General features: G+C 41.0%; 1 protein-coding gene across 2 annotated transcripts; it reads right to left on the reverse strand.

Annotated features, from left to right (window-relative positions):
- Positions 1 to 553: 553 nt before the first annotated feature.
- LOC136878747 (small ribosomal subunit protein uS11A) lies at positions 554 to 20,867 on the reverse strand. Of its 2 annotated transcripts, none has more exons than XM_067152203.2 (4): positions 20,764 to 20,867; positions 20,224 to 20,380; positions 19,975 to 20,062; positions 554 to 846 (listed from the first exon to the last, which is right to left on the reverse strand). In XM_067152203.2, exons 2-4 carry the CDS (start codon positions 20,370 to 20,372, stop codon positions 628 to 630), a joined length of 456 nt encoding a protein of 151 aa, XP_067008304.1. In that variant the 5' UTR covers positions 20,373 to 20,380; positions 20,764 to 20,867; the 3' UTR covers positions 554 to 627. The 2 variants fall into 2 exon arrangements, with proteins under 2 accessions (XP_067008304.1, XP_067008305.1); XM_067152204.2 differs by having other exon boundaries at positions 20,755 to 20,848.
- Positions 20,868 to 24,053: the final 3,186 nt, after the last annotated feature.

Here is a 24,053-nt window from a genome sequence, read left to right on the forward strand (position 1 = left end):
ACCAAGACGCATGGCTAGTGCATATCGTGGAGGCCACTGCGTAGGCTACTTGGAGCCACCGGCAGTGCCAATGCACTATGAGAGACTGTCTCATTACCAAAATGTGAAGGATTGTCATAACATTTAACCACACTTCTCAGTTGAAAGGAAAACCCACTTATTAACAAGTTTCCGAACATTCTGACTAGTGAAACGGAACATTTAGATAAACTGATATTCTGCACTCCCAGTTCACTTAACTTTCAGCTCAAAGAAACAGACCTGGCAACCAGGAAAGTGTTAGCTGGAAAATTTATAATGTCCAATAACAGACCATTTATATTGGTATCATCAGTGATGTGTCGTAATACGTCGCGATTCGCCGGCAAATTTCTCCTGATTTTTTACTTTACTGTACTGACATGAAAGGTTATAAGTAAAAAGTTTAAAGGATGAATTTGTCTACACCCATATCTCAATCAGATGAGTGAGTGCCAAAAAATAGCAAGCTGTGAATTTTCAAAATTTGTGGATGCATTAATGCAATATTTGGCAATAAATAAATAGAGACAAATACTTCTCAGTACATTTTATTGCAAGAGTTGTAAGATAAACGATACCAGCATTAAAAATCAAGAGTTTCATCATTTACAATCTACGACCACGTCTACCACCCTTCCTACGAGTCGAGTCCGAAGGAATTGGTGTAACATCCTCAATACGACCAATCTTCATGTTAGATCGAGCAAGCGCACGAAGAGCAGACTGAGCTCCGGGTCCTGGCGTTTTAGTTTTATTTCCACCTGTTGCCCTCAACTTGATATGGAGTGCTGTGATTCCTAGGGACTTGCATTTCTCAGCAACATCCTGGAAACAAAAAGATACAATTCCAAATTATTATGCAAGTAAACTAAAGAGGTTAGAGAGGTTGCAAAGTGAATACACCACATAACTAATACTCTGTATGCAAAGAAATGTATGTTAAAGTCATCTCCACTATAAACTGCATTGCCCTTCGTTAATAAACCAGCCACCACAAGTTGATTCTGCAGTTCTTGTTTCATATTCTCCCATTTAGTCCAACAGAGTTATAACACCCCACAGTAGCACATTCATAGCTTGATACAAAGTAACTGTTCAACCTACATCTCCTTTACCCTCTATACATGGATCTGTACATAAAACACCAAATTTTATAATGTGGTATTTGAATATAATTTGAGGAATAGGGTGATGTCCACTTGGTTGATGGAATATTTCGCTCTGTGCTTAATTTTATATTAGCATTTATGAGAACGTTTTGTTTATAATTATTACAAATTGTGTGTAATCGACAAGTAAATGCTTTCATATTCTTACTGGAACCAAGTAGACATGAAAAGCATGGCTTCTAACCCATCTGGCTATAATAAAATTCTGTCCATCTTGATTTTCCATTACATGGTGCTTACCCGAAATCCCTTAGTCGTTTGCAATTTTACTGATTTTCAACCAGACAATATTTTGTTACTGTAGAGTGAAACTATTTATTTCACCATTTATGGACAAATTTGATTATTTATGCACAGTTAATTTACCACTACTTCAAGTGAGATTAATAGTCATCATTTTTATACAAATTTGTTCTGGGTTTCAAAACTTAACTTGAAAGATCTGTCAAATCTTAAATAACTAAAGCAGAGATGCTTGAAAATAAAAGTGAAACGAACCCTGTTAAAAGGAATGGGTGCTCGCAAAAACAGGATAACCAACAAATTTTTTAAAAATTAGTTAAGTGCTACCATCTATTGCGAAGGTTCAAACTATCTTCTGTGAGTTGGCCTAACAAGAGAGAATCCGCAAACACTGGCGATGCCGACAGATGGTGAAAAGTGTGGCTCATATAATCAATTTATGAGCACCGAACAATATTGTCAATGCAGATGAAACTGCATTGCTTTTTTTTAATGCCGAGCCCAAACGGACTTATGATTTTGGAGAGAAGTGCCCGCTGGGAAATTGTACAAGGGCGGGGGTCACTGTATTGTGTTGCAATGCACACGGAAGCGTGAGACTTCCCTCAGCACAGGAAAATTTTATAAGTCACGACGTTTTAAGGGCTTCTGGCACTTACTGTACAAGTACAAGGCATCTAAACATGCAAATAGTATAGTAATCCAAAAAAATAAAGCATTTGCACAGGGAAGTCAGTATAGATTTCTCCTCATCTTTGTGTCACGTTTTATTTCACTGCGTGAGGTTACGCTTCCCAGTGAGTTATCCAAGTGCACTGTTTTAACAAGCCTACTGTAAATGCACTTTGTTGGATACATTTTGGAAATAGTTTTTTCACATGGTGTTTGTAAGGTTTGAACTGTGAATCAAGGTTAACTGCATGCACCAATAAGTCTTAGAATACTTCTTGACGACGTGGACGTGGTCCACGGTGAAGTTGGCACCACAAGAACACACTGCGGGGGGTCTTCCATCTTTAGGAGATAAGAGTGCGTGGATCGTAAATAACCTATCCTCAGCCTGCACAATACTATGGCCTCTTTCTGTGAAGGTCGGAAAGAGGACCCGCTACACGGTAGTTATCTTAATTGCTCTCAGCTTGTTGGGAGTTTGGATACCTAGCCACTCCGAATCCCAGGATGCCAAGATGGTTCAACGTAGCTGAGAACAAATATCCTTAGCAGGTACATTGACTGGTCTTGAGAGGTAAAAGTACAGCTTCCTTTGCAGCTTCATCCGCAAGTTCGTTTCCCGCAATCCCAACGTGGCTTGGAAGCCACGTGAAAGTGATTCTGGTTCCAGCATCCCTTGACCTGGCTGGAAGGTGTATCTGCTGTACCAGTGGGTGTTGCGAGAAGCAGGTTTGAATAGACTGCAGAGAGCTTAACGAATCGGTATACATAAGAAAGTGGCTTTTTTCGTCACGCAGTGTAAACTGCAGAGCCTCTAAGATGGCGTAAAGCTCTGCAGTATACACACTACATACTTTAGGAAGCGAGACCTTCGTGTTCATAGCATCAAATTATTTGATATACTATTATTCTCCTATTTTTAGATTGTTTTTAGCTTTAATAACTTGAATAATTTATCCTTTTATAACAACTTTATTACTTTTAATCTGGGAATTTTATTTTCCTTAGTATGTACAAGCTTAGGGGTATATACTGTTATGATCATCAATGACAAAAGAACCAACATTATCTCCGATTTTAGAACCATCCGAGAAGATATATCTCGCAGCCGGATATTGGTGAACGAAGTCCTGGAAATACCTCCGATAAACTGAGGAATCCGTGTTCACCTTGCGTCCACGGAGCAGATCTAGACGTATATCTGGTCGCGGAACCATCCACGGAGGTACCTCGCTAAGAGTTTGTTCAAGACAACCACCGATATCAATATTCAAATCATGACATAAGCTATCAATACGAAACCCAACCAGCCGTGTGGCATTCGGCCGGTCTTGGCTACAACATAAGATTTATTCTGAAGCCTCCACCTTATCAATACATTTGTTTACATACTATCATTCACAGTACCGGTTTCGACCCTTCAAGGGTCATCCTCAGCTGACAATTACAAATATAGTCTTTAAAAAAAGCATCACAATGGGAAATATTGTACAGTCGTAACAATTGTCCAATTCAACAAACCATCTAAAACAAATGATACAATGATACAAGTGTCAATTTGTTTTACAATGCTTGAAGTCCTGAATTTTGAAAGATAGCGTGAACGCTTCTTCCTTTTATGTTGTAGGTCGTATTTATCTGTAAGTAGAAACTGAGGAGTCTATCGGATGAGGTGCAACGACTGTGAAGCCAGTTACATTGGACGTACTGGGAGGAACTTCCAGATACGTTACAATGAGCATATCAATGCAATAAAACATAAGTCATTTTTCAGCCATAGGACAACATATCGAAGATTACAAACACAAATTTACAAACATTGAAAATGACATGCAAATTCTAAGTACTAACCCCAAGAGCCCCTTACTCAATATAATGGAAGAATTTTATATAAACCTACATCAATGTGTTAACCCAAATTTTAATTTGAACAAAATCACAGAAAAAACCAACATTCTTTTTGATGCAGTCATCCCCCTCTTAAAAAATAATTACCTAAAAAAGAGTTAAGAAGCAACACCCGATACACACAAAAGAACCGCCAAAAGATACCCACCACTCCAGTCTCACTCTCCCAGCAGCTGCTCCTTCTACCCATTCAAACTTCCCCTCCTCAGCCACAAGCAGCAGCTCTAGACAAACACGCAACAGTACTCGACGTGCTGCCGTGTAATGCATAACAGTGTCAACATCTATTGTAAGTACAACGCACAATCTTTTACCTCTAACTTAAAACCTAGTAGACGCAACTACTCACACACTTCGTTTCTACTTACAGATAAATACGACCTACAACATAAAAGGAAGAAGCCTCCACGCTATCTTTCAAAATTCAAGACTTCAAGCATTGTAAAACAAATTAACACTTGACAAAATTATACAACAAATTAAGAAGCAAGTCACTAAAAACAAATTTTTATTCTTAAAAACTATCAACTCAGCATTATTATATATTATGAATCTTGTACATATATATTGACAACGCATCAAACTGAACACTAGACAACTACCCAATTCCTCAAAAAGAGTGTCCAAGTCATTCCAAGACGCTCATACTACCAGCAGAGGAACATGATGAAATAAACATCGCAAGAATAAACATCCGAAATGTTTTAATCAATTAGCCATAAGTTTTAACGCAAAAAAAATGGACACTTCAAGAATACTACTATCAGTGCATACACAACATTGCAAGTTCCAATTTTTATGCTGATCAAAATAACAAAAACATTTGCAAATGACATGTCTTTTTATACTACGTTATACTTTTATAATCCAAGAAAAGAGGAATTATTTTATTATTTTAATTGTATCATCTGTTTTAGATGGTTTGTTGAATTGGACAATTGTCACGACTGTACAATATTTCCCATTGTGATGCTTTTTTTAAAGACTATTTGTAATTGTCAGCTGAGGATGACCCTTGAAGGGTCGAAACCAGTACTGTGAATGATAGTATGTAAACAAATGTATTGATAAGGTGGAGGCTTCAAAATAAATCTTATGCTGTTACCGCTGGTGGTATTCGGTACGATAGATGCATTGACAGCATGGATGTAGCGGCATTTCACGAATTTTGGCAGCGTACGTGAGGAGTAACTGCTGCCTCCTTATCCGCATGGCTGTCCTCCATTGTCACCCTCCGTTAATACATCTGTACGTTGAATTAATAAAGCTTGCATGTGAGAGAGACGTGACCCTCTCGTGGTCACCGATCGCCTCCGCTGAAAACCCGGCACATTACATACAAAAGCGTCCAACATGATGGCAAAATCCCTTCTTTTATTAATCTTCCATTGTAATTTGGTCTCCGGTATACTGTTCATAGTCAGTTTCTGGCTATCTTGTACCGCGTAAATTAGGCCTCATCAACTTTTTTGACCCTGAGAACATGATTTTGAACTTAAGTATCGATGCTCAAAAGTTCTCAAATGCATTATATACAATTCTGCCAATCACTAACCTAATCCAATCAAATTGGAAAGAGGGGGAAAATCATCAAATCTTAGAAATAAGGTTATTCGTGACGTTGAGCTCAGCTGGATAGCGCGCTCACTGCACGTCAGTACGAACTGGAAATGATACAAACCATTTAAATGTAACGTGCGCAAATAAAATGACTGGTTTTTGACACTTTAACACAAAAATTTAAAATTCCCAGTCCTAGGACCAAAACAGTAATAGGAATCCCAAGACCTCCCACGGCTTTTTGTATGTAAGGTGCAACATCTGTTCTGGTCTCGAAAACAATCGTGGACGATAATATTAAAATAATAGATTTGTGTTATGGAGCAGTTTTGTTTCCTGCCTGAAAGCCCAGTTACTATACAGTGCCCTAAGGAAAGTGCCGAAAACCTGTTCGGCAATACAATTGGAAAAAGTAAAAATATAAACAACCAACGCGTGGACGTTTTACAAGTGCGAACATTTGACGAAACTCGTTCTGTCTTCAACTAGAGCTGTCGAAATGCGCCGTGTCTCCTTACAATTGTTGTGGTCATTCTCTGCTATATGATTTCCGAGATTCTCTAAACAATACCACCCGAATGCAATGCTAAGATGGTCCCTTATGCAAGTTCACCGCCGATCGCATTTCCAGTACAGTACTTGCTCTAATTATCGCAATAACCGGGCATTAACGGCAAGATACGTAAGTATGCCATAGACTTCCTTTTGTGAGATACAGTTTATTGAAAAACGCTTGATTGAGGATTTAACGTTGATGGGAATGAAATTTCAGGACAGTTGATCTGGGAAATCGTGTCTTCGAAGAATAGATAATGCAGGATTTTTACGTGATTTAATTACAATGCTCAAGGGACCACGTAATTTGAACACACAATGCTGGAAAACAGTTTCCGGGAACGAATAATCGAGGTTCCACTGTATTATGTAACTAGGACACATCTATATCATATTGGCCAGGCAATCCGCAAGAAGCAGCAGCAGGGTGGTACACCCATTAAAACCGTCCTTGGGAGAACATTGCCAGTGCACTACTGCTGCGAGAACAACTGATGCAATACGATCATGGCACACAGCCCTTGTAGAATAAACTAATGAAACACGACTAAAAACTAGGCTAATTCATAAAAAAATTCAAAGATACTGTATGCACTTACTAACATCATCCAACACTAAAACGAGAATATAAGATTAAATATAAGAATTAAATTACTCTCAGTAAAACTGCGTACACAATGGGTGAGTTAGGTTAGAGATCCAAAATGGCGTGCCCTGGATGACATCGCATAACACTCAGCAGCCTCACAACGTCTGCACTGTTAGTGACAAGACCATTGGAGTGGATTGTTTAGGTTCGGGGAGTGACCAAAACCATTGGTCTGGATTGTGACAAAACCATTGGTCTGGATTGTGACAAAACCATTGGTCTGGACTGGTTACAGTTTCTCCCTAAGATCTTTTTTTTTTTTGCCCATTTTTACAGACCGCCCAGCTAACACAAACTACATATGTGCTAGTTACATAATGTTAATACATATTTGAGGCATTGGGTGTTCCAAATTAAAATGTAAATACTGTAAAACCATTTATTTACATGATAAATCTTCATTTTTGTCAGCATAATTGCATCAGTTACATCGGAGTTTAAATGTTTAGCTCGGTTATTACATACAGTCGTGCGTGAGCGGTGTCGATTCCGCGGGAGGTCACAAACCCTATGACACACCACAGCTACCGAGTGGTAAGGCCCAGTATTACGTGATTATAAACGAACAGTAGAACACGAGAAGCTCAAAATACTCTGTTGTGTCTTATTAGTAATAATAACACTAATATAGTTCAATTTTGCAGTTAATATTTACCTGTCCAATAATGTTAATGCCTGACCAGAATATATTGAAATTTTATCTTTTTTTTTTTTTTTTTTTACGTATTCCTCGTCCGGCTACTCATTACTGCCACCCAGCTGACGAACATGTTTGGGGAAAACACTGGGTTAGGTGTCCGGCTCCATGGCTAAATGATTAGTGTGCTGGCCTTTGGTCACAAGGGTCCCAGGTTCAATTCCTGACAGGGTCGGCAATTTTAACCTTATTGCTTAATTCCGTTGGCACGGGGGCTTCATCATTTCATCCTCGTCACAACGTGCAGGTCGGCTACGGGCGACAAATAAAAAGACCTGCATCTGGCGAGTCAAACTTGTCCTTGGACACTCCTGGCACTAAAAGCCGTACGCCCCCCCTTTTTTTTTTTTTTTTTTTTTTTTTTTTTTACTGGGTTAGGTCTGGCTAGTGACGAAACCATTGGTCTGGACAGATTAGGTCCAGCTACTGACAAAACCATTGGGCAACTTTCAAATTGGCAGTTCCCTTACTTCTGCCATATATGGCAGTCCTGTACTTGAACACTATGGGCCGATTGCAGAAACGATGACTTAGTTTTAAGCCTTAGACATTGTCTACCTAAACAACGTCTAAATCGTTCACGATCTTCCATTGCATAAATAATGTTCAGTCGATGTTTAGCTCGACATCCCTTAAAGTTTCGATTTTGTTTTGAAAACGGAGACAGGAGTATCTTTCATGCAAATCTTTGCTTGTCACGACCAATGAAATTCGTCGATGTGCGCGCCGAACGCCAGTCAGCTGTTTGTCTTCTTACACATTACTCAAATATGGCTGAGCACGACTTGCCCACAGATAAGAGTATCGCTTTCGGTGGAAATTATAATCTCATAATATTATCGAGACTAAAGCAACACGCCATCGTACGGGGAAGTGTAGCTTTCATTATAGCGTTGTTACAGTGAGTGTAATCCACTTATAAATACGGTAGCTTCGACGAAGGGAAGATGAAGCAATAGTAATGTGTAACCGAGTGTGTTGTACGGGCCATATAGATGTAGGTTGCATTCTGGAGATCGTAGGTTCGAAACGCATCATCGGCAGCGGTGAAGATTGTTTTCCGTAATTTCCCTATTTTTTACACCAGGCAAATACTAGGGCTGTTATTATGGCCACGGCTCTTCTTCACCAGTCCTCTTTAAACGATAATCACCACCACTTGCCTTTTCCTATCTGATAGTTGCTGAAAACTTATACGATTATAAATATATAAATATCCCATACAACATACTTTTTAGTTTTCACTAATATGCGTGTTTACTTGGCAGTAAATATAAGTGAATCCCTCCCGGTTGATGTATGCGACAGCCCTCAGACGATCGGGACACGTAATTCTGATATGTATGTAGTCAAAATGACCTATAATTCCATGGAAATTACCCCATGTACATAATAAAATATATCGGTTGCCAAGAACTGTATTGAAGTTGACAGTTACCGGATTGTCACTTTGTCTCAAGAAACAAGTCTCTTGTAAAGTGAAACCGTATTTTATGATTATCTCTCCGTGCATGTGAAACGAACTGCTGCGATTTAGTAGCGGGCGACCCACAGAGAGGCCGTCGGACTAACCTTTCTTCCCAGAATAGTCTCAACATGATAATACAAATTACATATTTCATGGTACGTAACCTCTGATTGTGATTCACTCCTCTCATTTAAGGTTAAACAGTGCTCTCGGCAGTGTTTAAACACGACCGGTTGAACATCGGTTTTAGACAGTGTCTAAGTGATAAATAACATCTCTGCAATGCGGCAGCCATGCTTAGGCATTGTTTAACCGTAGACATCGTCTAAATACCGTTACAGCAATCGGCCCAATGTGAGTTCTGTCAGAGACAATAAGTAATTTTTTTTTTTTTGCTAGGGGTTTTACGTCGCACCGACACAGATAGGTCTTATGGCGACGATGGGATAGGAAAGGCCTAGGAGTTGGAAGGAAGCGGCCGTGGCCTTAATTAAGGTACAGCCCCAGCATTTGCCTGGTGTGAAAATGGGAAACCACAGAAAACCATCTTCAGGGCTGCCGATAGTGGGATTCGAACCTACTATCTCCCGGATGCAAGCTCACAGCCGCGCGCCTCTACGCGCACGGCCAACTCGCCCGGTAATACGTAATTTGGCCGGCAAACAAGAACACAGCAAATGGTTGCATTCAGCTGATTTACAGTCTCTGTTCTAATTCTTCAATATAAGAACACTTCTACCAGCGGGATGGTGGGTCCCTGGCAAGCATCAAGGAAGGATGTTTCCTTCCTACTGCTTAAGGTATCGTTGTACATTGTTTTCATATGTTGTTTCTCCTCCCTAAGCCTGCCCACCAGGGGTACATTAGCACCAACTTACTCTCACCTAATAGCTGACACATCAAGGAGGATATGGCTTACAAAGAGAACACTCCACTGATCTGTCGTATTCTTGCTGCTTGTCTTTCCCCAACTACCCGGAGACATCGTATACAGACGAACTATACACTAACCAACACAAGGATGTAAAGAAAACCAAAGCTACACTATTAAACCTATAAAAACTCCAGGCTATTTTACTAACTGATGCTATGCTAAACTGCGAACTATGCTATATTGTATTATACCGTAAGAATACATTAGATATAACTGGAAAAAAGAACGCGTATTACTGAAGAAAATGCCAAAGATTGGGATCTGCACCTTAATCACGTGGTGAATGTACAGATTACAGTTGGCAACTACATTTTTGAGATCGCACTCAACCGATATAAATCGATACGAATGGCAGCGTGGGAGGCATAAGTTCAGTTAGTATGCCACTTTATCAGCAGACATCTAGGAGCGACTGCACTGTAGTTTGTTTCTTTCTCGCAGACTTCTCGCAGTCGATGTGACTGCACAAGGCTGCCAACTTTCATTTATCTCTCGGGCTAGTGGATTGGTTAGGTCTGACTAGTAACAAAACCATTCTGTTTTTGTTGTTCACAGGTTGGTAACAATGCATTTGGCTTGATTGCTGGGAATGACTTCATATCCGTTTGTGTCTCAGCCAATGGAAATGCTACTACATGCTTCAGCAATGAAGAATGGCGAATGCTAAATTACATTAGGTTATAAAAGTAAATGTACTTCGCGGGGCCGACAGGTGGGTCCCTGGCTGCTGCAGTGAACACATCTCTCCTCCACAAGGAGGTATTCCACCATAAGATTTGTACTATTTCAAATCCATTATAACGTTATAAAACTTGTGGCACAGTTACTGAATTTCTACTGCTTGGGACTGGCTGGTTGTCTGTGTTTCTACAAACAGCCACCAGATGGAGCCAAAACGTCAATTTAGAAGCTATATTCTTCAGAGTATACAGATTCATTCCACAAGTTCTGAATCCAGAGATCAACTGCTGCTGGTTATTAAAAAACTACCAAGAGCCCAAATAGTACTGAAAGTTCTGTTCCAATCATGAATTGTGAAAAATATGAATGTAAATAAATGACTGACCTAGATGCACTAAAACTGAGATGAAGCTGCAAGTAGCTTTTAATACAATAAACTTGCATTATGAGTGCCCAAAAAGCCACCAAAACTGGCATAAAACACGGTGATAAAATTTAATGTTCCAAAGTACAAACCCATTAACGACTATGTTTATTTCTAACCGGTGAAGTTTCAAATGCATCCAATGAGGTGATTAAAACAACCAATAAGTACCCGTCTCGCCAAATAGCCTATGCCTGCATAAATATTGCCCTATCCATCTGTTTAAGTAACCATGGTGGAGGTGAAGTGATAAGATGGAGTGCAATGGTGAGAAGTCATTAATTTTGTCACAAAGTGTGTTTAAAAGTATACAAAACTTAATCTGTCACTATTTCAACTAAAACAGAAACCCAACTAGTCACCGTCAGTAAGCTTGTCTGCAACACATAACTGCAACAAAATCAAACCAAACAACTCTCACATAGTGGTTTATGTTAGCCTACCATTTCACAATTTCAGAAAAGAATGTGTGTTTAAGTGCTACATATTCCTAAGTCAGCAGTTATGAAACGGTTCCCATCAGTATAATGGACAGGAGGCAAAATTTTTCCTTCCGCAGCCCAGAGTTTATAACATTACAAGGAAGCTAAAATAATGCAAATCTTACTTGGAATAACTTGTAGAAGAGAGATGTGTTCATTGCGATGTCTAGGAACCCCCTGTCCCATCCCCAGAAGTACATTTACTTTTATAACCTAATAAGAGCAGCAGCCGCCATCGGCCATGGCTAGCATAACTACTCGTATTCTCATTGGTGAACGTGAACGGAATGTGACGTCATTGCCATCAATGCTGATAGGTACATTGTGTCACCAACCCCGGCTGAATAAAAGCACAAAGAAAAAACACCAATCATGTTTCCTCACGTAACTAGGTGCCTAAGGCCACTTCGCGGCTTCTAACTGTCCAGACCAATGGTCTTGTCCACGGCAAGAATCCTAACTGTCCAGACCAATGGTCTTGTCCACGGTAAGTATCCTAACCGTCCAGACCAATCGTGTTTCCTCACGAAACTAGGTGCCTAACCGTCCAGACCAATGGTCGTGTCCACGGCAAGAATCCTAACTGTCCAGACCAATGGCCGTGTCCACGGCAAGAATCCTAACTGTTCAGACCAATGGTCGTGTCCACGGCAAGAATCCTAACTGTCCAGACCAATGGTCTTGTCCACGGCAAGAATCCTAAACAATAATCACCACCAGCAACAGTACCACTCATTAGTTCCTAAGTAGAGAGGTTGGCAGCCCTGATCACATCTCGGCAACATTCTACTCGAGCGTGCAAACAAACGACAGTCGTACAGCACGCAACTGAATGTAGCGAGTGCTGGGCTGCGGAAGGTAAAATTATAATGGACAGGAGACAAAACCACTGGACTGGATTGGTTAGGTCCAGTTAGTGACAAAACCATTGGACTGAGAGGCAATCAAAGGGGGCAACCCCCAGGTTACAGCCACGAAAATGCCAACAGGCCTTTAATATCCTCTGGAACCATGCTAAAACACGGCAAAAACGAGATGAAGTGAAAAAGAGTACAGTTAGAGCGCACACCATGACCAATTTGAAACCATACAATTTCCTATTTTCAACTACGGCGACAGCCATGCGGAAACACATGATCATGATACAAGCTCTATCAGAGATAATAGGAAACTTGCCTTCGTGACAGATGATCCAAACCAGCCAATGGGAACAAAGAAGTGAAAAATCCTTTATGCTTGCCAGAAACCCACCACCCTGCACTCAGAAGTAGTTACCCACATAGAAGAATTAAAACCAAGACTGTAAATCAGCTGAATGCAACCATGTGCAGTGTTAATATTGGCCGGCCAAGTTTCGTATTGTCTCCGATAGAGCTTGCAACGTGGGCAAGTACAGGGCTGTCAGATTCGCTAAAAATAAGAGAACCACCAATTTCCAAGTTCAGTAAAAGTAAGAAAACCGACACTTTGAAAGTAGTCATGGAGTGCGCTGGATGAGTGTGTTCAATCCACGACATCATAACCTTGCGTACTGACGAAGTGAAATATACAGATTTTTTTTTTGTAAGTCACGGCATCATAAACAGAGTTACTGTATTCCCTGTGGAGTCTGTGGTGCAGAGTGAAAACAGAAAGTATCCAGAAGTAGGTATTTCTTCGTGTGAAAAACGCACGTGCAGGTTTTAAACAATCACAAGAAGAGAGGTACGTTTTTAGAGGCACACCTTCATCCGCACAAAGTAATATCCTTTGTTGCTTACTGGCTACTGGGAAATGGGCCCCACTATCCATTAATTGAGTCCGAGCTGAAAGTAAGTTCGGAAACTGTGCGATTGGGCCCCGTACTGTCGAGAAGTTTGTTGGTTGGTGGGCCTGGCTGATGTCACATTCTCGCCTTGTACCATATGTGGTTTTTATGGAGGTGTGGAGGGGGGTGTGATGTCATACGTAGGTGCTTTGAAAAGTTCTCGGAATGTACTAGAATTAAGTATCTTACTTCGGTGGAACTGCTTTTATTTTTCAACATAGTCTCCCTGTAGACTAATGCATTTGGTCCAGCGATGTTCGAATGCCTCGATCCCATCTCGAAAATGAGATTAAGCCATGAAGATTAAGCCATTCGCAATTCTACGCGACTTGGAGGAGTATATGTAGTTGAAATAGACTAGGCAAAGTCTGAGAAGAGAAAACAAACGCAGCCGTCGTGTAGAAGGTCAATAGGTTTTCGGTGGGGCTGAACATGAGAATAACAAGAAATTCTTCGTTGTATCACTGGAATCTCGGGACAGTGCTACTTTACTGGCCGTTATGAAAAGAGTACATTTTGCCCAGTACGACAATAATCGCAGAATGTTGGAGGGCCTACAACTGCCTCCAGGACGAGGGATTTCTCCACTTAAAAGGGTAAAAATGAAATGGCGCATGGTGCCGCGAGTGTCCAAAGACAAGTTCGGCTCGCCAGATGCAGGTCTTTTGATTTGACGCCGTAGGCGACCTGCGCGTCGTCGTGAGGATGAAATTATGAAGAAGAGACAAACACCCAGCCCCAGTGCCAGGGGAATTAACCAATTAAGGTTAAAATTCCCGACCCTGCCAGGAATCGAACCCGGGACCCCTGTGACCAAAGGCCAACACGCTAACCATTTAGCCACATGGAGCCGGACACTTAAAAGGGTTACAGTAGACAAAACGGCTATCTACAGTTCACTCGTAGGCACCGTCATATGCTATTAAATATGTTCATTAGGGTACAAGGAAGGAGTAGAGGTGCAAAAATATCAGGTTTTTGTATTATTACCTACCATATAGAACAATGAAGAGGACACTATATAGGACTGGTAGAGCACATGGCGACCATGTTTACTTGAAGGAGGGCTGATGACGACGTACCTGACGTCACAGGGTGTAAGAGAGAGACAGGGAATTAATATCCGAAAACTAAGTCCGAATTTTTGCTACTGCGCATGCGCCACCAATTTAATTATTTAGCATTTCACTGTGGACAAGAAAAATGATCATGACGTCATAAGTACGATGACGGTTTGAAAAGTTCTCGGAATCAACGCTAGATGTCAGTGCTAGAGCAACGAGGTTCCCGCACAATAATCACACATCCTTTGTGCTGAACACGTGGCGCGTCAATGCTCTAGCTGCAGGAGTGTGGTAGTGATGACTCTTTGTTGTTGTTCCGGCGTAGTGATTTGTGACAATGGAAAAAACAGATTCGAGCAGTGATTAAATACTTTGAAAAAAAAAAGGTATGAAAGCAAAGAAACTTCATGCCGACCTTCAGAACACACTGGGGGACTCTGCTCCTCCATTTGCAACTATTGCCAAGTGAACCAGCGAGTTTAAATTTAGTCGGGAAAGCTTGGATAATGATCCGCGTAGTGGACGGACAAAAAGTGTTACGACCCCAGAATTTATCGCAAAAGTGTACAAAATGGTCATGGAGGATCGTCGACTGAAAGTGCTGGAGATTGCTGAAGCTGTAGGGATGTCTTCCGAACGGGTATATTATATTTTAACCGAAGAATTGGGTATGAAAAAATTATCCGCAAGATGGGTGCCGCACCTCTTGACATTGGACAATAAACGCACCAGATTGGAAATGTCCAAACAAAATCTGGCCCGTTTTCAGTGCAACCAACAAGATTTTTTGCGCGGGTTTGTGACTACAGATGAAACTTGGGTCCACTACTATACCCCAGAGACAAAACAGCAGTCAAAGCAGTTGAAACATGCTGATTCACCACCACCAAAGAAAGCAAAGGCAGTGCGTTCGGGCGGAAAGGTCATGGCCTCAGTTTTCTGGGATGCAAAAAGCATTCTGCTGATAGATTATCTTCCTACTGGCCCAACAATTACGGGGCAATACTATGCAAACCTCCTAGACCAACTACAGGAAAAGATATGCGAAACAAGGCCTGGTTTGGCAAGGAAAAGGTCATCTTTCATCAGGACAACGCTCCGCCACACACAAGTGTTACTGCCATGGCAAAACTTCATGAACTGGGGTACAAATTGTTGCCACATCCACCTTATTCACCTGATTTGGCACCATCAGACTTTCATCTATTCCCCAAGCTGAAAATTTTCCTCGGTGGACGGAGATTTTCTACAAGGGAAGAACTGACAGCCGAATTGGAGAGGTATTTTGCAGGCCTGGAGGAATCTCATTTTCGAGATGGGATCGAGGCATTCGAACATCGCTGGACCAAATGCATTAGTCTACAGGGAGACTATGTTGAAAAATAAAAGCAGTTCCACCGAAGTAAGATACTTAATTCTAGTACATTCCGAGAACTTTTCAAAGCACCTACGTATGACATCACACCCCCCTCCACACCTCCATAAAAACCACATATGGTACAAGGCGAGAATGTGACATCAGCCAGGCCCACCAACCCTTCCTCGCCGAGTAAAGGGGGTGTAATCACATAATCACATGATGTATGCTCTTCGCCAATAAACAGGTAAGTAGTGCTGTTAGGGGTTTTGCGCCGCAGCACAGAGCGGTACTCTCAATAAGATGAGTAAGCTGCTTATTATAGTGTGTAAATTTATTGCATTCTGCATCCATGCTATTGAAACACCGCTGTTCCATCATCCGTGACTTCCTCTATCGCCAAGTGGTTACGTTCGTTAGGCTGGTATGTCAAGTGCCCATCTGTAGATCGAAGGAGGGGCGGTGATTCGATGGAGCTCCAGTCGCCATTACCACGTGGTTATAATACATGTGCCATTACTGTCAATTCACGTTTCGAATATTGATTTAATTAATGGTTCGTATATAAACATTGTGCGGTATTGTGTACTTAACTCCATAATGAATGATTCGTACATTTCGTATGTATTAATGTGCGTTGTTCAAAATGCGATGGAACTAAACTTGGGACTGCTTTCAACTTTAAGTATGCCGGCTGTGCGTGCAATGGATACCAAAATAACCTATGTTACTCGGTGAGTACCAATTGAAGATACTACTTCCTATTCTTGTTACTGTGTGCACTTGCAATGTAATGTAGCCTCTGTTTTACGTTTGCTGTGGGAGTAATAACACGTTTTTTGGGTGGGTCGTTAGGTCACTGGCAAGCACAAAGGTAGTATCACTCCACTGCTGCTTCATGTTTCGTTTCATATCGTTTGTACATGCTTTTCTGATACCTGAACATGCACACGCGTTCATAACTTAGGAATCGTAAATTGCTCCATAGGATCCTGCGCTCAGGCGGTATCGAAGCGATCTCTGACGTTTTCTTCCTGTGTTTTTAATTTCCAGTATTTGAATGGTTCATTATGCTTTCTATGGCGAATTTATATCATAAGTATGCATTACGCGATGTGCAGTGCTCGTTTTCTGCTGTTACCCATGGGATGCATAGTTTGTGTTTGTATGCACATTTAAATGCCAGATGTTGCCTCGTGACGTCATAGTTTCATCACAGCTGACCTTCCACAGGTTGACGGGATGAACTATGTCATAAACATGGCTACCCTGGCTAGAGAGCCGTAGCACTTGGCAAATATTGGCCTTTAATAATTACGTACAAATTGCAAAAACTCTTTATTTTTGCATCTAAGTTCCTTTTTTGGACATGGTAGAATTCGTCCTTTAGGTTAAAAAATTTCTGAGACCCGAATTGGAGATAGCTGGATTGTGTACCAGACCCCTTAAAAGTTAATCAATCAGTGGAATATGTGGACACCAAGAAGAGTGAACATGTCCACAAACTAAATGGCCATCTTGGCGGGGAAGGGAGGGGGAAGAATTCGTTGTGCACATACAAACATGATTGAGAGAAAGTGGAGAAAAGTTAAGGAATCCCTACCGGTGTCTGGAAGAAAAAAGGAGCATTTCCTTGCATATTTAGCCAGACATCAAATACTCCTTCCCTCGCGAGAACGGATCCACCAATTTCTTCTCAGAGCGAGCATGCTGTATCACCCTAGTTAAGGTAAATCGTTGTTCATTAATTCAAGTATTGAAAAATGTGTTGTATAGAATGCACTGCTGTCACTTCTTGTAATTTTAGTCTAACATACAGAGATCAATGGTTTTCCAGGTAGAAATGCAGAAAGCGGCACGCAAGAATGAAAACATAAAATATTATTCTAAATGCTGCTAGTCTCACCTGAAAATGATTGTGGAAGAGGGATGTGTTCAATACGCTAGCGAGGGACCAACCCACCCGCCCTTAGAAGTACATTTGCATTTATAACCAAAAATACTGTTTTAGACGCCATACTCCATTGCTTTTAACGGTGATTGGTTCACGTATGGAAGAGGATGACGTCATTGACACCTAGGATGAGGCCAAGATTGTGTTACCAACCATTGCAGGGGAAAAACATTATGAAGCGGCCAGGGAAGTTTGAAATGGCCTCGGCGCGAGATATAAAGATCATTTATTAGCTTTAAGGTATTTTTGCACCTCGAGGCCAATCTCTGCCATAAGAACAAACCCTTAAACTATGGCCGCGGCGCACACTGCCCGCACGGCAAGAAAAAAAACGTAATTTAGTAGCTGTAACCTATCATTTTAAATCCAGGCCAAGCTCTGTCATGAGAACAGTAGCCACACTCCCTTCGAGAGGCTCTTAACTATGGCCGCGGCGCATACTGTCCGCACGGCAAGAAAAAAAGTCATTTAGGGGTTCTGAAATGCAAGAAATACTTCACAATAACCTCACTTTTCCTGAAATCTTCCTACCAGGGGGCATAGGCCCCTAGACCCCCTTTGCTGTACTGAAATAATGTTTAAAAATGCAAGAAATACAACACGATAACCTCACTTTTCCTCAAATACTTCACAATTTATTAATCATTACACTTCACATAATGGAGAGGAGGGTATAACATACACTTACTTAATGAAGAGGAGGGTATAGTTCACCAGCGGCCTTAAAGAACTCGTGCACACGAGTATCTAAGGGAAAGTTTGACTTGAATAAGAACTCTGCCAGATACCCAACAAAGTGCTTTTTTTTTCCTTCCAAATCCTGGAACTGACGAACTCCCATGCTTCATATGGCGCCACCTGTTTTCAATGTTTTGCGTGTGAACAGGTGGCCTATCATGAGGCATGACCCTCCTATTGCGCCTGTTCACACGCCCGCTCCGACCGCTGTCTATAAATTGAACAGAATGGTTTACCTGTAAATGTAGGAAACCTTCGTCCTCCAGGCAATCGTATGCCTTCCAGCAGTCACTAATGATTACACTTCCTGGCAAAATCCAGTCTTGAATAACTGCAAGCAAAGTCTCTTTGTTGCGTCTTTCAACAGGCACAACAAAGAAGTTTTTGCAGTTGCCCCGTTCTACACCACCAAACACCCACTGCCCCTCAGTATGTCGTCCTCTGTTGTATTTGGATTTCCCGAACTTACTTTCGTCGATTTCGACGAAAACGTCGGGACCACCAATTTTCCGCTTGTTGGTGTGTACCCAATGAATGCACACTTCCCGACAAAAACTACACCAATCTACTATAGTGTTTGAAGCGAAGCGTAATTCTTGCTTGATTGAAAGGAGCTTGGGCAGATTGCACCAAAAGACAGAAAATAATGATATGTCAAATAAGGTAAGTTTGGAGTTAGCAAAGAATGTATTCTTTCTCGCAGTCTCTTTCCCGCCTTCAACGCGACGACGGCATGCAAAAACAATATTTTGTTTCCCCCTAAGGGTACACAATTTTACACCGCGACCGCGCTTGCCGCAATTCCTGGTAGTACTAATTAAATTATGTCGTTCAAGGAACAGAATTAAATTAGCCTGGTTGTCGATAAAATCGCTTATAAACTTCGTCACCTGAATCTTACAACCTCCACAAACAGCCATTGCAAACCAACAAGAAGACAGCTGTACAAGCAACAGTTGGCAGCATTGTCGTTCCTCGCGGCGCTCCCTCTAAGCGCTTGTAGTGCGACAGTAAACTCGCTTGTGCCACCTGGTGGTGGCTCGTGTTACTAATCCTTGCGTGTCGCTTTCTGCAGTTATGCCGAATGCACTGCTGTCACTTCTTGTAATTTTAGTCTAACATACAGAGATCTATGGTTTTCCACTAACCTACCATAACCTATCCAAACCAATGGTTTTGTCACTAACCTATCCAGACCAATGGTGGTGTCACATGGGATACTAGAGGTCTAAAGGCCGCTTCGCGGCTCTAACCTTGGAGTTTAGCTTGCCCCCAGGTCTATGGTCTAGTTACTAGCCGGACCTAACCAATCCAGACTAATGCCTTTGTCACTCCCCGGACCTAACCAATTCACTTGTCAATAAGAATGCATAAACTGACAAGAATGCCGGGTGTTGTGTGACGACGTGCCATGTTAGATCTCTAACCTCACTTTCACACACCGGGTACAGAAGTTTTACCACAACAGGCACGATACAAAGGGCAAAACATTCAACATATTCAGCAAATTATACTGAACAAGTTGTAAGATCCAAAGTAATTCATTACGCAGTGAATTAAGGTTATGACTTAGTACATAAAAACATCCTACCTGAGCAGCCAACATAGCAGCATACGGAGATGCTTCATCTCTGTCAGCCTTCACTTTCATTCCACCAGTCACACGAGCGATCGTTTCTCTGAAATGGAAACAAAACAGTAAGAAATTTATCCAAATCAAACATTATAAAAGTTCACATATGTTCAAGAATTAAAAATGAAACCAGTACTAAACACAGGTACATATTTCGTTCTGAACAGCACGGACTGAGTTGTTAGGAAGGAAGTTCACTCCACATACCTGCCTGAAAGATCGGTAACATGCACAAAGGTGTCGTTGAAGCTTGCAAATATGTGAGCAACGCCGAAAACATTTTCTCCTTCTCGGACCTGAGGCCCAAGTGACACTTGTACTTGCTCCTGCTGGACTTTTCCTTTTCTTGGGGCCATTGTTTATCCTGCGAAAAAAAATACAGTATGTAAAATACACATAACCTACAAAACATTCGAGATGAAATCCTCTAGACATCTATTCATATATAATATTAATATACACGAACACGCTAACAAACAAGAGATTAAAATTGGTATTGTGAGCAATTTAACGGGACTGCCAGCCTCAAACACTGTGTTTAAACTTCTAACATCCACACGTCATTACGGCTTTACTGACGATAGCATGCCATGACCAGAAACATAATCCATGAACATCGGCTGACAACCTGTAACTACATTAAAATTAGCAGAGATTCCTCGACAATATCAAGTATAAGATTAACATAATACACATCCTAGAGTAAAATTTCCGAACATTTCAGTGACTTTTTAATACCTAACACACCTAAACACAACCACGAAACCTCTGAACAGGAAGCTTCCAGTTGTAAAGATCGATTTCTTTTCCGTTAGAGTGTGACATCCGGTAGATCTACACTCCAGCAAAATACTCCTAGGTACTCTGCTTAATAACATGGAGAGCCGCTTGGTAGCAGTAGCATCTTTTGCTATAAATATTCCAATGGAGGCATCCGTATTATAATATCAATACTAAACTATTCTTCTTTTATATTTTAAGAAATGCTTGAGCATTTATAAAATTGGGCTTTTTAACGTGCAAATAAGTATACTGTTACCGATACGTCGTATCTGTGTTAGAAAGTTTAGGATGTGAACTCCTATCCAACTATACTTCCCAGCCTGTCTTAAGGAACTGGATCAGCTGATGTATATATGGTTTCATAATAAAAAGCATTTTTCATTGAGTTATGGGTTGGCTTGGTAAATAATGTGCACGGTACTAGAATAATTTATAATAAGAATTAAAATGATAATAAAGATCTACCGGTGCCATTATATACGACATGAATTAGTTGATTGCTGTAAAGTTATTTCAAAATGTATACTGATTTCTAAAGACATGAGGAACGTAATTGCAGTTAAGGCTATTTATTCAGATTTTATATTTAAGACAGAGACTGGCATAATTTGAGGAAGAAATTCATAATTATTCCTACTTCACCAACGAATAGTCCTATCACGTCAATAGTCTTCAAATCCTAGTAATTAGGTACGGTACCGCATGGTGTGATTAGGCTATTATCAACGGGCTCACAAACCGAGTATTGGAATCAATTATATATATCCCTATCCTTTATCATTGCAAAACGCAAGTATGTTAATTCTTTCCATTTTCTGCTAAACAATTAATATACCCGAAAATCTGAAAATATATTTCTATGGCTATGAAGGTTTGAATGCGTTGGTGAAGAATATTTATCAGCAAGTCTCTATGAGGACATAAACCCAAACGACGTGCAATATTTTTGACCCCCCCAGAATGGATTGTACAGCTGAGCTTTTTAAATGATTCTGTTGTAAATTATAACTTAAAACCTATTTCTTTGATGATCTTTGGAAGAGGAACCATGAATCTTTCCGTTAAAAACAACGCACAGTAACAAACATTTTTTAAAGATGACCTTTCGTAATCTATGAATGTGGTACGGTATCTTACATTCTAAAGGCTGACTGATTTACCAAAAGCTTAAAGATCCCTTTCGGACAGTAGCGGTGATTAGGGGGGCGAGTGGGGGGAGCTCCCCACCACTTTCTGGAGAAAAGATTGTTTTTTACTTCATTTTGGCTGGCTTAAACTATAAATTATTTTGAAAAGCAGCCCAGCTGTCTTATCAGTTAGTTCTTTCCTTTATTTTCGTTAATTATTAACAAAATTATTAGCGGAAATATGCACAAAATAGCGTTCCTAACGGCTAACCGATCTGTATAGCACCACAGCAAGTAGTGGAGACTTTGCATGTGCTGTGAGGAAGGGTAGCAGTTTTGTTGTGTGTTTTTTGTTTAGTTGTTTGTTTTTGTTTTTTTCCAGGGTGATGGACACTGAAGTATGGTTCACCCGCTTACCGCACATGTGTCTGTCTGGCAGTCTCTTTAGTGTCTGTTAGTTTCTTAGTATGTAGTCAAATACTAAATGATTTTAATTGTATAATCGCACCGTACTTCTTTTCAATTCTAATAAATGTGTAATATTATTCCTTTTGTGAAAGTTTAATTGTATAGTATTGAATAAATATATAAAAAAAACTATTATTACCGCACTTAAGTTGGTTCTGTCAGCCTTTACCTCTCTGCCGAAATTCGCTCAGTGAGCATAAAATAACTTACCCTTTGGTAGCTTTCCTTTTTTTCAGTTTTGATGTATCCCCCCCCTCCCCCCACCGACCGTTATATCCCACAAACCCGGGTACTGTTTCTTGTCTATATATGATTTTCCCCCGCACTCTTAACTCCCAATCGCCGCTACTGCTTTCGGACATAATTTCATTCCAACTTTGCTCTGGGCCATATCAGAAGAGATGGTGTATCTCATTACACACGCTGACAAAGTAAGTTAAGCATCTATCAATCAGTTATCAATAATCTGTGGCACAGGCGGCAGATTATCTATCAGTTGTTTACCTAGCTTTTTCTTAGACATTTTCAAGAACTTGGGAATGTATCGAACGGTTCCCTTGATAATGTGTTCCAATCTCTTTCTCCTCGTCCTATAAATGAATATTGGCCCTTATTTTTCCTCTTGAAATCCAAATTTATCTTCATTTCATGATCTTTCCTACTTTTAAAAGCTCAGTTCAAGCTTATTCGTTAGGAATGTCATTCCACGCCATTGCTCCACTGACAGCTCGAAACATAGCACACAGACGAGCATCTCGTCTCCTTACTCCCAAGTCTTCCCAGGCCCAAAGTTTCCAACATTTTAATAATATTTTCGTGTGGCTATTTCTAGCCGAGTGCAGCCCTTGTAAGGCAGACCCTCCGATGAGGGTGGGCAGCATCTGCCATATGTAGGTAACTGCGTGTTATTGTGGTGGAGGATAGTGTTATGTGTGGTGTGTGAGTTGCAGGGATGTTGGGGACAGCACAAACGCCCAGCCCCCGGGCCATTGGAATTAACCAATTAAGGTTAAAATCCCCAACCCGGCCGGGGATCGAACCCGGGACCCTCTGAACCGAAGGCCAGTTCGCTGACCATTCGGCCAAAGAGTCGGACAACATTTTAGTAACACTACTCCTTTCTCGGAAATCACCCAGAACAAATCATGTTGTTTTCCTTTGGATTTTTTCCAGTTTTCGCATCAAGTAATCCTGTCATGGGTCCCATACATACTCTAAATCGGGTCTTACCAGAGACGAACACACCCTCTCCTTTACTTCAACCTCTAAATACCTCATGACCATGCGAAGAGATCTGTAACCCTTCTTAACAACGTCGTACACATGATTATCCCATTGAGGGCTGAGTGGCTCAGACGGTTGAGGCGCTGGCCTTCTGACCCCAACTTGGCAGGTTCGATCCTGGTTCAGTCCGGTGGTATTTGAAGGTGCTCAGATACGTCAGCCTCGTGTCGGTAGATTTACTGGCACGTAAAAGAACTCCTGCGGGACTAAATTCCGGCACCTCGGCGTCTCCAAAAACCGTAAAAGAGTAGTTAGTGGGACGTAAAGCAAATAACATTATTAATATTATTGAGGATCGTTCGCTAGGTTGAGTAGCTCGTACGATAGAGCGCTGGCCTTCTGAGTCCAAATTGCAGGTTCGAATTTTCATCCCAT

Source organism: Anabrus simplex, chromosome 8 (genome assembly GCF_040414725.1).
Source record: "Anabrus simplex isolate iqAnaSimp1 chromosome 8, ASM4041472v1, whole genome shotgun sequence".
Lineage (NCBI taxonomy): Eukaryota > Metazoa > Arthropoda > Insecta > Orthoptera > Tettigoniidae > Anabrus > Anabrus simplex.